This window comes from Arachis ipaensis, chromosome B05 (assembly GCF_000816755.2).
Source record: "Arachis ipaensis cultivar K30076 chromosome B05, Araip1.1, whole genome shotgun sequence".
Lineage (NCBI taxonomy): Eukaryota > Viridiplantae > Streptophyta > Magnoliopsida > Fabales > Fabaceae > Arachis > Arachis ipaensis.
In genome coordinates, this window is record NC_029789.2 from 146351372 (window position 1) to 146365950 (window position 14579).

A 14579-nucleotide genomic window follows, 5' to 3' on the forward strand; every position below is an offset into this window, starting at 1 on the left:
CTCTTTCATTTTCTCTCTCTCTCTCTTCTTTCTCTCTCACTGTTATTGAGTATTCTCTCTGCAATTTCACCATTTTTTAATTAATGAGATTTTTATTTTTCTCTCCTAATTACGCTTTCAAAACCAAAGCTATCGCTTTTTCTCAGCTTGCGATTTCGATGTGAGTAGCTCCTTAATCAAATGTTTCATTTTTCTTTGCACTGAATGTTACTCAATTTGGCTTCAATTTTTTCCCCCTCTTCACTTACCAGTGATCGATCTTGGAAGCTCTGAAAAGTGAAGACTGTTACTTTCTTTGTTGTTTCGATTTTTTTTTGCCTCTTTGCAAATTAAGAAATGGATAGAGTTTCGGTTATTTAGTTTTTCATTGCTTTAGCGATTTTTGCGGTGCTGAGCTGAGTTTGAGGTTTGGTTTACTTATCATAGAGGATTGTAATTGGTACTTCTATGCGGTTTGGTTTACGCTGTAGACTTTGGGGATTCTTAATTTATGTGTCTCGGTGTGTATGCGTGCTGATAATTGGTGTTATAATTTCTGTACTTTCAATTGGAGAGTTTTTCCTCTTTGGTGATGTTTTTTGGAATCTTCATTAGGTGAATTTTTGGAAATTTGAATCTTTGAATTGAAAGTGTTGGGCTTTGGGGGTTTTGTCTCTAGTCTGCTAATGCTTGTTTTCTGAACTTCCCCTAATGCCTCTTTCTGTGTAGAAGCATGTCTATTCTTAATGTTTAGTAAGAATTAGGGTTTCTCGTATGTAGTTGTTGGATTGTGATTCTCCTTACATGGAAAGGGTACTTTGTACTGTTCAATTTATGTGTTTGTTCTATAACTTGAAAGCTTATGGTTACTTCTTAATGACGGTGTTTCTGTTTATTTGGTTGTTTGACTTGTATTAGTTTCAGATTAGTTTTCCTTTTGCTGATATATATGTCTGCCACTAACCTCTCTTTTTAATTTAGATCTACAACTGCAGTTGTCCAGAGGTGAGCAGAAAGTATCAGTTTTGGGCATATTCAGAAAGGTTTTGTTATTGGAGGAACTCAAGTGAAGTTTGGAAGTTTAGAAGATCAGGGGTATAATTGTGCTCAATCTACCTGTTACATAGAGCTCGTGAACTGTGTGAAGAATATTTTCATTTCTAGTCAGGCCTGGCTCTAGATAGCTACTTAGATTCCAGTCACCAAGGGGGGGTGCCCCCTATGGCACCTTCTCGGGTGGCTGGAGGGTTAACCCAATCATCATCAGGTTCTGGAATTTTCTTTCAAGGAGATGGGCAGTCACAGAGTGTAGTCAACTCTCACATAAGCTCATCATTCGGTAACTCATCTAATGCGGTCCCTGGAGCTGGTCGTTCTCACCTGGGTCCAGTGTCTGGGGATATGAATAATGCAGTTTTGAACAGTGTGGCAAACTCAGCACCAAGTGTTGGAGCTAGCTCTTTAGTCACAGATGCAAATTCAGCATTCTCTGGTGGGCCCCATTTGCAGAGAAGTGCAAGCATTAACACAGACTCATACTTACGTTTACCTGCTTCGCCCATGTCATTTACATCAAATAATGTTAGTATTTCAGGGTCATCAGTTATGGATGGTTCCAGTGTAGTACAGCAGAGCTCTCACCAAGATCAGAATGTCCAACCATTGCAGCAGAATCAGCAGCATGGTGCCTCTAGTGCTATGTCTATGCCTGGATCTCAAAGTGCCCCTTCCCCGCTTCCAATGGGTGCACAAATACCAGGATCTTTCATGCAAAATACGGATAATTTATCCCAGCTGTCCAAAAAACCTAGGCTGGATATTAAGCAGGAGGATTTAATGCAACAGCAGGTTATACAACAGCTTCTTCAAAGACAGGACACCATGCAATATCAGGGGCGTAATCCACAGATACAGGCTTTGATTCAGCAGCAGCAAAGACTGAGGCAACAACATATCCTTCAGTCAATGCCACAGTTACAGCGAGCACACTTGCAGCAGCAGCAGCAACAACAGCAGCAGCAACAACAACAAATGCATTTGAGGCAGCAGCAATTACAGCAACAATCAATGCAATCTGCAGTAAAGCGCCCGTATGACAGCAGTGTTAATGGAGTATGTGCTCGCAGATTGATGCAATACCTCTATCATCAAAGGCAACGCCCAAGTGTGAGTTCTGTTCATTTACCGACTGTTGCATGCAATAGTTCGTCTTCCTTATTTTTCAGGTTCTTACAGCAGCAATTGTTTTCAGATGCATTTTACATTCATTATGTTTATTTGTTAATTTAGGGATATCTTGTTCAGGAGTCATTTTACCCCTCGCATTTAAAACAAATAGATGTATTTGGTTGATGTTTTCTGTTCCATTGAAATTCTATATTAGTTGCAACTGTTATTCAAATATTCAATTCATCTGTTTTGTCTCAGGAAAACACTATTGCCTATTGGAGAAAATTTGTGGCCGAGTATTACTCTCCTCGAGCAAAGGAACGGTGGTGCTTGTCATTGTATAATAATGTTGGGCATCATGCACTCGGTGTTTTCCCTCAGGCATCTATGGCAAGTCACTCTGCTTGTTATTTAAATTTTCTATTAATTATTTCAAGGACAGTAGGATGCTTAATACATACAGATGGTATTGTTGGCAATTTCTAAGAATGCCTTGCACAAAATTATGTCTGAAAATTGAATTTACTTGGATTACTATTTTTCGTCTGCACCATGTTCTGCCCTTTTAATTTATTTTTACTTTTGACATATACATAATCTGACATGGATTTTTTAATTTCCCCCAAAAGGATGCATGGCAGTGCGACATATGTGGTTCTAAATCTGGAAGGGGATTTGGTAAGGAACTGAGAACGTTATTTTGTTATTTTGCAATACTGCAAGTGAGAACATACGTGATATTGTGATTGTAGAAATTTATCTGATAATTCTGTTTATTGTCTAGTCTGTAAGTTTGACTTTCTGGCTGAAAAGTATTACTCCAGTGCAATCACTACTAACCAGTAATTGGATTATGAATTGTAGTAAATAATAATCTTCAGTCTAAGCTTGAAAAATTAAAGAATGAGAACTGACCGCATTGAATGCAAACAGTGATAAGCAAATATAATAATCAGTGAGTGGTTAGATTATCTGAACTCAGAATGTACTTGTATGTGATATTATGAGCATGTTTCTTTGAATTCTTTAATCTTATATTCTTATTGATGTAATAATATTTAAATTCTGGATCTGTGTAACAGAGGCAACTTTTGAAGTGCTCCCTAGACTCAATGACATCAAATTTGGTAGTGGAGTAATTGATGAACTTCTCTTTTTGGAGTTGCCACGCGAACAAAGATTTCCTTCTGGTGTAATGATGTTAGAATATGCAAAAGCAGTTCAAGAGAGCGTATACGAGCAACTTCGTGTTGTTCGTGAGGGTCACCTGCGTATTATATTTACACAAGACCTTAAGGTCACAACACTGTCAATGTATTTTAAAATTATTTTCTATTTGAGCCTTTCGTACATAATAATCTTCTGATATTCATGTTAATGTTTACAGATATTATCTTGGGAGTTCTGTGCAAGGCGCCATGAAGAACTTCTTCCTAGAAGGTTGGTTGCACCACAGGTATGATATCTCTGCAGTTTAACTGTGTGTTAAAAGAGGCTACCTCAGGAGTTGCTTTTTCCCTCTTTTATACAACCATCACTTTAACTACACTGGTGGAGATAGTGGAATTCGTTATGGTAAATTGATCAGTAAGAGTAAGTGGCATTATTGTGGAACTAATTCATAAATCCACATTATTACAGGTAAACCAGTTGGTCCAAGTAGCTCAAAAATGTCAGAGTACAATTGCTGAAAGTGGTTCAGATGGGGTTTCTCAGCAAGATCTGCAAACAAACAGCAATATGTGAGTTAGTTCATTTATATTCCTCACTAAATTTCATGTTTTCGTGAATCGTCCTCCTCAAAAATTATGTCTCTTGATGGCGTGCTATCTGAGGATTTGGAGATAGATGCAATGATGCATTTCTTTCTTGGCTAGAGACTAGAGTAGACTGACCGTCAGATAGGCAACTATGGAAAGGATAGCATATAGAAAACTGTCCTTGTCCTCCATTTTAATTGAATAGTTTGTGATATATGTGTGTCAAATTCTCTTTCGTGAAGTGTGGCAACAGATAGGAGTGTACTAACGCTTCTTACAATTTATGTTGTGCATTAGGGTTTTGGCTGCTGGCCGTCAACTTGCAAAGAGTCTGGAGTTGCAATCTCTAAATGATTTAGGTTTTTCCAAAAGATATGTAAGATGTTTGCAGGTACACTACTTAAATCTACTTAAGAGTTTTTTTATAAGTTTATTATTATTATTATCTAATGAAGCTTTCTCATTATTTGCCTGTAATGGGTGACAGATATCTGAGGTTGTCAATTCCATGAAAGATCTGATAGATATCTGTCGGGAGCACAAAATTGGAGCAATTGGTAAATTTTAAATTGCTTTTGTTACTATATTACCCTATTTGGTTGCATGTCATTCTTTCATGTGTGTTTTATGTAGATATTAGATGTGCTTCTCTTGTAGGTTTGACTCTAATGTTATGTTTTGTGAAGCTGTTTTAGTTTCAATATTTGGAGATCTATTTTCCCATCATCAGGTAGCTTTTTCTTGCCTTGTAATGATTCAACTCTTAACCTGCAGAGAGCTTGAAGAATTATCCTCGTTTTGCAACCGCGGCTAAGCTCCAGATGCAAAAAATGCATGAGATGGAACAGCTAGCAAATGTTCAAGGTCTGCCAACTGATCGAAACACGATTAACAAACTAATGGCAATGAATCCTAGTTTGAACAACCCAATAAATAATAATCCTAATATGATAAATCGTGGTGGTTTGAGTGGATCAGCACAAGCTGCTCTGGCACTTAACTACCAGAGTCTTCTTATGAGGCAAAACTCGATGAATTCAAGCCCTGGCTCAATTCAGAGAGAAGGATCATCATCTTTCAACAATGCAAACCAGAGTCCCTCGTCAGCTATGCAAGGTGCTACCTCTGCCTTTATTCCAGGTTCAATGCAGAATTCACCCATTGGTGGTTTCCCGAGTCCCCATCTACCCCCGCAGCAGCAACAGCAGCAGCCGCAACAACACCTTCAACAGAGATCCTTAAGTGCAAATAGCTTCATGCAACAAAACCATTCACAGGGATCCCAAGGAAATCAAGCTCTACAGCAGCAGATGATCCAGCAACTGCTGATGTCAAATAACAATGGGGGAGTACAATCACAATCTCTTGGTGGACCCAATGCAAATGGGAGCATAGCAAAGAATGGGTTGGGTTTCGGAGGACACTCTCCGTCTCCTTCCATAACTGGAGGATCTGTCAATGTTTCAGGAAATAAAGGTCCGGTTTCAAGGAGCAATAGCTTCAAATCGGCCTCAAACAGTGATTCTTCTCCGGCTGGTGGCAACAATGGATTCAACCCGAGAACTTCGGATATACCGCAGAATCTGCATTTGCAAGATGTGGTTCCAGATATTGCCAGTGATTTTACAGATAGCCCCTTCTTCAGTAGTGATCTGGATGATAACATGGGTTTTGGCTGGAAGGCATGACTAACAAAATCTGGCTTATCAAAGGCTCTTGTTGTTATCATATTGTACAGGACACTTCAAAGTTTAAATAGTTGCTGCTCCCTTTTCTTGGTGTACTTTGCTCATTTTTCTTGGTGGAATTTGTTGTGACTTGACTAGGTATTTAGAGATTCTATCTGAGGGTTTTTGTCTCGCCTGCAAGTGTAATCAATTGGACAATTTAATTAACGGTTTCAGCTTTCTTTTTACTTCTTTTTCACACCACTTGCGCAAACTCGTTGCTTTATATTTATACTATTTTTCTTTATTTCCCTTTTTTAACCAATCTACAACGTACACTGAAGTCAGAATTCCTAAAAAAGAAATGTCCAACTTAGTTGGGACAATTTCTCTGTTTTACTAAATTAAGTGTGGAATCGAATCTCAAAACTGATTAAATATTTAACCCCACTTGTTCCATATTAAGACAAGATGTGACTTAAGGGTTTTCACCCCATACCTCTAGATGAGAATTCCTTTCTACCTGATTTCTAGTTGACTTTATTAGCCCTTACACCTCCAAAATTACTACCAACCAAAGCGTTTACTTTTCAAGATATAGACATCAATTCAACCCATTAGAATGTATATGCCAGTAACGTGCTCTCAGTAGTAACTTTCCAGAAGCCATCATCTCATCCCACAGAAAAGAAGAGATTAAGATGAAATTATGCTGCTACATCGTAGTCTTATTGTGCAGAGAACATACTATACAGATATCTGGACATGCGATTGCCTATATCTTTGCAGCAAAAAGCAGCTAATTCCTGATGCTCCCATTTACACAAGTTTCTCAGTTTATTGAGAATCAACAAGACTTGATTCACTATTTTTCATCATTCATCAACTACAACAGCACCAGGACCAAGCAGTGCAGCAATAAGAATTTGCTCCCAACGTCTCACGCCCCTCTGCATTATACTTGTGGTAAAAGTCCGCAGTCGTGAAGGACTGCTAGAGTCGCCTCTTCTTGTTGGAGACATACAACAATCTGTTTGAGGGCAGTACTTCAATGTACACTTTCCTGATGGATGGTGTATTTTGACATCAAACGCTGGCAAAAGTGGCCATCCGACGACTTGAACATGAGAGATGCTGCATCAAAGATATCCAATTTATCAGAGTTAGAAACATATAAGCAAAATGGCAATTCTTTATTTAAAAAAAAATTCATAATCCTTGACAAGTTGTTAGACTCAGAAGATTAGTTCAAGATGTAAATAATTAACCGAGCCATAAACTCTACCGTGATTGTTTCTGAGAAAAGGAAACAACAGGATGAAGCATTCAGCATTTAGATGTTACAAAATAATGTTTGGTTACTATGTTCTATGACATTGTTTGCCACCTTTGGAAGGCAAATGACAAGAGTATTTGCTGACCTTCCATCAAAAGCCTCATCACGAGTTGCCTTCAACAATTTTAAGCAGAATAACATTGAATTATCTATGCACAACTGCTTATGACGGGGTGTGCCTGTGTGCATGTGTATGTGTATGTGCGAGAGAAAGGATTTGTAAATTAACCATATGTAAAATAATTGATCCATTTCTTGCTTTTGAACTCTGCCCAGCAGCTCAACTTGAAGCACACCTCCAATGCACAGAATAGGTTCAGGTAGCTTGAATTTCTGCAAGCAGTTTTCCTGCAGTTTCATTATGGAAATAATTCATTAAACACTGGCATAGAGAGTAATCTATGCTACAAAAAGATTGCAATTTTAAATAGATCAAGTCCACAAAAATATCTAGAGGAAAAAAAGATCCGTTGATGCTCAAAAGATATATGTAGCTGAATCCCAATCCTCTTCTTTGTTGAGTGTGTTTTTGGATAGAAAATAGGAAATGCAAAATAACAAGCATGTTAATAGTGCAACTCACTTGCAACATTGGAAATTCAGGTGAAGTATATGTCCATAGATTACCCCCAAACATGTGATTAGCAATAATATCATCAACTTCAGCACTCTCTAACTCTTTCGGGTATTTTGGACGGCCCATTCGGAATCGGACAGCTTTTGCTGAATATATAGGGAGGCCTGGCTGAAAATATGCTGCATGGTAAAAAGATACATTAATCAGCTAATTAAGTTGAAGTTAATATCCTGGGCATTAGCCATTTTCAGTTCAACTTAATACCAAACTTGACAATTAGCTACTGGACTAACCTTTGAATGGCTGCACATGAATCTCAGTGATTAGACATATTTTGGAAGTTAGCTTATAAACTAAAGTCTCTGGTACAGAAGGATCACTCTCCCCTTTACTAGACCAGTACGATGCTCTAAAATCAGTCCTATCTCGAGGGTCCAACGTATTCAGAACACTTTCTTCGGGGTAGTTATCGGTGCTGGATGCACTTATGGCATCCGAGATGCAATTTTTGCTGATAGAAGGAGTGAGACCACATGCTAGGAACGCATAGACTTTATGATTTCTCTTAAGACATTCCCAATTTGAAGAACTTCCAAGCATGTTACTCACTGGTTCAATCATGTTCTCTACCTCAATGACATGTCCAACACCAGATAGTTCAGGAAACATTTTCAAGCAAAGATGCTTGCAAAGGCCATTTTCAATAACTGCATAATGTTTAAAGTGCAAATCAATACAATTTTAAACAGCACCATAATATTTCAACATTGGAAAATTTAATACCAATAATGTATCACAAAAGAAATAGACTTTGCAAGACAATATAAAGTTAGAGAAGCTACTAATTTCACAAACCATGAACTCAAATGGCTTACCAAATTGGTGCCAAGAACGGGAAAGNATCCAAATGAGTGAGAACCTTTATTGACATGTCTGGTCCAAGCCATTGCAATAAATCCAGTTTGTTTTTCACTTCAGACATGATGATGCTCCCAAATTAGAACCAGCTAAAGTTCAAGTCTTCAACCTCACATTTAGTGATCAGAATCAAATATCTTCAAGAAACTGGTTTTCCACCTACAATCAATTACATTGACAGGGAAAAAAAGAACAAAATTTATTAAGCTTCACATGATTGAGCCCGTAGAAAATTGACGAAAACCAGAACCAAAAAAGGAAAATTAGTTAGGAAGATTTATTCCCTACTTACTATATTGTTCCAATAAGCTAACTGAAAAAATCTGTTTCCAGAAGATTATTTAATGAGGGTACTATGGTGTGAACTAATTACAATTAATGAAGAGATAAAGATAAATCCAAATAAGGAAAAATAGGAAAGAGGCTTTAGAAGGATTAGGATTAAGTGTGGCAAACAGAAACCGTAAACACATGCATTCATGTGCATACACAGAGAGAAAACAAAATCTCAATTTTGAAAATTGACAGATAAAAGAAAAAGAAAAAAGTGGTACCTTTCTGAAGTGCGTATCTAAAGAGAGAAGAAAAAGGGATACCCGTGATTCTGAGAAACCGAGGAAGAAGAAAGGTGTGGATTACAGAGTGAGAGTGTGTGTGCGCGCAATGAATCTAATCTAAAACAGGAACAAGGTCCAACAGGTGTTTTTGGAAGTGGTTGAAATATCGCTATGTTACCAAGAACCCTGTGTTAAACATATTGAGTTAAATATAGATAATAACAATAATAATTTGTATTACCAATCAGTTAAACAAATAATTGTACACTAAAATTAAAAAGTCATGAATTTAACTCTTAAAATTAGTAAATTAATATTTTTATAAATTATATACAATGAAAGATATTTTTGAAAATAATATATACTAATACTCTGTCATATTATTATTAGGACAATTTATTTAAATAAATTATTAGAATGAATTTTATCCAAATACAACTTTTAAAAAGAGAAGATGTAAATGCAATTTTTTATATCTCTATATAAACCGCTACTGGTAGTAACGGTTTATGTGTATTGGGGTGTGTGCGTAAACCGCTAAAGGCAGTAATGGTTTACATTGAGTGGCTCTATAAAACTGTGGAAAGCAGCCGCAGATTCTTTATTTGGAGTGGAATTTGATTTTTGGTAGAGAGGAAATTCTAGAGAGAGGGAGGAGCACCTTGAGAGCGGATCCGAGGTATTTCAGCGCCGAGCTTCAGCGGGATATCATGGCAAACGAACAGAGCTTATATCGACTGAACGGTATTGCTCATATTGTTGGTGCCATTATCGACGAAGTTAGTTTTATTTTATTTTTGTTAGCATTATCATTTGTTAATTTGAATATGGTATGTATGGTAGAGGAACTAGAATTTATAATTTAACTCTTATGGTTGAGTATTGGATTTTGCATATTAGGATGTAGAATGTAGTGGGGTGTACATAGAAATTTGCTAAGAAAAACGAAAATGGTTTGAAAATTTTTTTTGTATAGTTAGACAAATTCGCAACCAAATTTTAAAAGATTTGATTTCAAAAGATTTAAGTTTAAAAGATTTTATTTTAAAAGTCTAATTTCAAATAATTAATTTTTATGAAAGACCGGTTCTTTGGACCAGAAAATTGGTTGTTGTCAAAAACGTGTTTAATTTTCACAATCGATTAAAAATCGTTTATTTAATTGTATAACCAGTTTTTTAATTAATCAATAAAATAAGTATTTAACAATTTGATTTGATAATTGAGTAATAGATTAATTGTTTAATTGTTTGGTGATGGTATAAGTTGTTTATTTGGTGTAATTAGATAGGATTTTTCGTTGTAGAAAGTAGAATTTAACTGCTTTGTGTATATCTTTTATGTTGGGTGCAGCCAAGTAGGTGTATCTACAGTGTGATGCGGCAACAAAATATACCTATGCATGACAGAATTATCTCTTATTTGGAGAGGGCATCGAGGTATTCTTTATTCATTTGAAGGTAGAAAAAAATGATATGTCGTGTTATTCCTTCATCTTATAACCGCTTACTATCGTTCAGGTGGGCCGCATACTTACCACCAAACGATAGCAAGGAACAAAGGGTTATTCCTTCCAACTTCGCAAGCAGTTCGGGTATCCTAACCTCCAGAAAATTCCGCCAACAGTGAAACAGGACCTGCATGTCTTCATCGGACTCTGTCACAAAGGTCTCATACTTCACACCAGCGAACACAATAGTAATGGGAATCTTGTAGAACAATTTTTTAACCTACTTTGTCACACACATATCCAACTTCTCTAATATGACGATCGGATAAAAACACTAAGCGGTACCCTATCTGTAAATTTCACACCGTGCCTTTTGCTTTTTTGAATTTTCCCAGAGCAATGCACTAGAGTCACAAAACTCTCCTCACCATCCATTGTGAGAGAACTCTTCTTCCACCTCAATGTCTTTGAGGGGTATATATAGCCAACAACCTCGCACACACATACTCAACGTAAATCACTACTGCCTCTAGCGGTTTATGCACATGCCCCAATATACATAAACTGCCCCAATATACATAAACTGCTACTGTCTGTACCAGTTTATGCACAAGTCACTCTGAACAAAAATCGCTGCTGTTTATAGCGATTTCTGTGTAAATGCCTCACCTACGTAAACCGTGACTAGCAATGGTGATTTTTATTCTTCTGTAAACTGGTTTCTATAGGCATGTAAAAAATTGCATTTGCGTCTTCCCTTCTCAAAAGTTGTATTTGAATAAAATTTATATCAAAATAATTTATTTAAATAAATTATTCTTCTTATTATTATTATTATTATATACCGTGCCCTAAAATTAGGATTTTAAAAAAACTTGATATATGGCTAAATTTAGGATAAACTTTAGAAGGTAGAACTATCATGTTTAAAACAATTTATTTATATTTCAGTTTCAATGTGTTGTGCGTGTGTTTTTCTCTGTAAAATAATATCATAACATGGTTATAAGAAAAAATACTTTACTCTATTTTATTACACATTTAATAATAAAAAATTATTAGAATTTACTATTTATTTTCTTAAAAAAATAATCCTAAAGTAGGCACTTTATTTAAACCATTTATTAGCAAGTTACAATTGTTCTTAGTTATGTATACTACAATGATTAAGGTGGTTTTACTTGGCTAACTTAAATGAACACTTGAACATGAAGCCAAGAATTATACCATGCGTTTGGATGTGATTAAATATAAACTTAATATGTGTCAACTTCATAAAGATTCTAATTAGATTTGTTGTGACAATACAAAAGTAAAATATTACTTATTGGTTAAAAAATTTAATCATGTATGTGACATAAAAATACTTGGAAGAAAATTAAATTAGGTTTGTCTAGTGTTAGTTCACTAGTCCCGTTAAGTAAGTATTGGAATTCGAATCCTACTTTGTGTATGCATTATACAATAATTTATTAGTCAACGATAAACTCTTAAATAAAACTCAGTACCGCGACAATCGGACATACTATTTTTTCTCAGTAATAAATCATCGTCCACTCTTCTATATATTATTCATCACTTCTCTTTAATTTGTTATTTTTTTCCTTGAAAACTCATTTATTGAATAAACGAGTCAAGTGTATAAGTATAACCCATTTTTATGCCTATAAAAAATTTTGACCATCAATAAGTATAGTAACTAGGAGTAGTGAATTACTTCTACATTTTATTTCTAATTAATTTTAAAAAATTCAGCAAGTATAACCAAATGACCAATAAGGATCCGGTATAATGGATTTCAACTTTAACAAAGACAACTACTAATGAATTCTTTAGTTGTAGTGTCAAGATTAAAATACTTTTTAAAGATAAATCATAATTTTGTTTTTTTCTCTAAATAAAGAGAACAAGCTGTGAATATATATTATGTCATCTACTTTAGAAGTTCTATAGGTGAAGAAATATTTTGATCAAATGCTTACAAAAAACGCTGTGAGCTTTACAACAAAAGATGTAGCCACATTCAGAAAATTTATATAAATAAAAATACAGCCATTGTTAACAAAAAAAGCTAACCTAAGAAAAATAAATTACAACAAATTGTCTATATAAACAGTTAATTAATTAAACATCAACTGTTCCAAAAACGCTTCCATCAAAATTGTTTTGTATTCTGGGTTGGGCAAATCACTGCCCCATCTATGCAAAGCCCGCCTTTTGTGTGAGTGCAATCAATTTGGGCCAGGGAAAACTTGATGGTTGTGGGCCCATTGGGCTTATCAATGACAAAATCCCCAACATGATAATGGGTCCACTCTCCTGGCCCACTCAAGTAACACTGGGAAAGTGAATTCTGGCCATCAGATGTGGATAGTTGAAATCTAACGGGCTTGATGTCCCAACCATGGACTTGGGCCAGGTTGCACACTCTTCGGCCCAATCTGTTTGAGGTCTTTCCCAAATGAAGCCTGAAAAAAACGCTATATTTCCCTCTTGGAAATTCAAAGTCTAGTTCCCCCAACACTTCAACCCACCACATTTGTTGAAGATATGCAACACTTTTAAACCTGCATCCCCCGAAAAACAATTCATGTTAATTTTCCATTTCTTTAAATAATTTTAAAAAACCACTATTATTGACACAGTAAAAATTCAGGTGCAGTTAACTTTATGTAAAGTTGATAGTTGAGAATTATAAAATAATTTAACAAGTTTAACTAAATTGTTATTTAACGGTTCTAACCTATCAACTTCACATAAAATTCTCTGCCACCGAACTTTCACCAATTGACACACATAAAAGTATGGTTAAATAGTAAATACTTAAACAACATGATTATTGTTGGATTAACCTTTTTCATATTGCAGAAGTCAATGATTTTTGTACATATGTAACTTGTCTTTTATCTTAAATAAAAAAAGGGATGACAATACAACAAGCCCTTTAACATTATATATCTAAATCTCACCATTCATGGCAAGGTGTTGAATTGGAATCCTTGCTTAACAGTCAAAAGCCGAATAACTTAATTGGCTCTTTATTGGATTGAGGATCTTTATGAATTATAAGTATCATTATTATTTTTAAAAAGTGGTTAGTTAAAGTCACAAAAGCAGCATTTTTTTGGCTTTTATTAATCGGAAACAACACACTTTCGATTTCAATGGGTGGTCCTGAGAGTTCTTGCACCATGGAAAATGAGCATAACGATAAAGGCATGCATCTCAATTCATCCTTATAATAATAAGTGTTTAATTTTCTCCGGTACCTTTATTTGTATTAGAATATTAATTTATGCCTCTTATATAATTAATTAATAATTGATACTAAATTACAATTTTCACAGCTTTCAAAAATTAATAATGCAAATAGTGAGACGCATAAAAATTCTTAATCATGATATAAACTAAAAGAAAAAACTACTAGGGCTTTTATGATTTTATTTATACAGAAACTCGTATCCTATATTTTAAGCGTTTTTTTTTTCAAGTTGTATAATTATAATTTGTTTCATAGTCATAATAGGAAACATTTACTTAAGAATTATGAAGACATATTTCGGATACGATATTCACCGACATTCGTCCGACATGCGTGTCGGTTGTATCAAACTGTGTCTTAATAAAAAGTAAAAAATTCTTTTTCGGACATACTTTGACACACCTAAATATCATCACGTATCAGCGTGTCTAATATTATTCTTAAAATAAATTTAGATATAGTATATATTATTATTTATTAAAATAAAAATATTTTAAATACTTGATCTAATTAAAATAAGATATTAAAAATAATTAAAAAAAATTAATTTATATTTTAATATCAATAAAATATCAAAATATCATTACGATTTATCTAAAAAATACTTTATATTTTATATGTATGTGTGTTCCTATGTCTTAAAAAATTTTAAAATTCGCATGTCAGTATATTTCATGTCGTATCATATTCTGTATCCGAATATCAGTATCCGGTTAAGATACAATCACTTTCTTAGCTTAAATAATATTCCTTATTTAGTTAATAATGTTGGGTTTCTTATTCCGTATATACACAGATTTTAGTAATATATTTGTTAAGTTTTATATGAATAACTTCAATTTATAGGAGTAATTATTATTCCAATTAACTAATTTTTTTATAATATAATATTTGTATATTTGTA

The 14579-nt window shown here is 34.7% G+C and overlaps 3 protein-coding genes across 4 annotated transcripts in view; 1 reads left to right on the top strand and 2 right to left on the bottom strand.

The window, feature by feature from the left end:
- Nucleotides 1-5834, top strand: LOC107644777 (probable transcriptional regulator SLK2). 2 transcript variants are annotated; one of them, XM_016348707.2, is made up of 11 exons: nucleotides 1-160; nucleotides 961-1471; nucleotides 1574-2145; nucleotides 2407-2538; nucleotides 2778-2826; nucleotides 3231-3445; nucleotides 3536-3604; nucleotides 3790-3890; nucleotides 4206-4299; nucleotides 4396-4465; nucleotides 4683-5834. In XM_016348707.2, exons 2-11 carry the CDS (start codon nucleotides 1201-1203, stop codon nucleotides 5594-5596), a joined length of 2487 nt encoding a protein of 828 aa, XP_016204193.1. In that variant the 5' UTR covers nucleotides 1-160; nucleotides 961-1200; the 3' UTR covers nucleotides 5597-5834. The 2 variants fall into 2 exon arrangements, with proteins under 2 accessions (XP_016204193.1, XP_016204192.1); XM_016348706.2 differs by having other exon boundaries at nucleotides 961-2145.
- LOC107644779 (F-box protein At4g00755) lies at nucleotides 6174-9157 on the bottom strand (the record flags this gene model as incomplete). The annotated part of the gene is given in 7 exon segments (XM_016348709.2): nucleotides 6174-6709; nucleotides 7141-7259; nucleotides 7495-7667; nucleotides 7782-8195; nucleotides 8364-8385; nucleotides 8391-8565; nucleotides 8961-9157. Coding segments are annotated over 6 exon segments (1067 nt in total), but the record flags the coding sequence as incomplete, so codon positions are not given.
- Nucleotides 12366-14579, bottom strand: part of LOC107644780 (F-box protein PP2-A13) — a 4659-nt gene continuing 2445 nt past the window's right edge. Inside the window, exon 3 of the mRNA XM_016348710.2 lies at nucleotides 12366-12980. Within this exon, the coding sequence (XP_016204196.1) occupies nucleotides 12569-12980 (412 nt within the window). The 3' untranslated portion in view covers nucleotides 12366-12568. The remainder of the gene's footprint in view (nucleotides 12981-14579) is intronic.

What these genes read in the sequence shown, in the direction of transcription:
- LOC107644777 (XM_016348706.2), top strand. Translation starts at nt 1,201, where the DNA reads ATGGCACCTTCTCGGGTGGCTGGAGGGTTAACCCAATCATCATCAGGT. An exon ending in GAAGGTTGGTTGCACCACAG is followed by an intron (nt 3,605 to 3,789) that starts GTATGATATCTC and finishes ACATTATTACAG; the next exon opens with GTAAACCAGTTGGTCCAAGT. An exon ending in GATATGTAAGATGTTTGCAG is followed by an intron (nt 4,300 to 4,395) that starts GTACACTACTTA and finishes AATGGGTGACAG; the next exon opens with ATATCTGAGGTTGTCAATTC.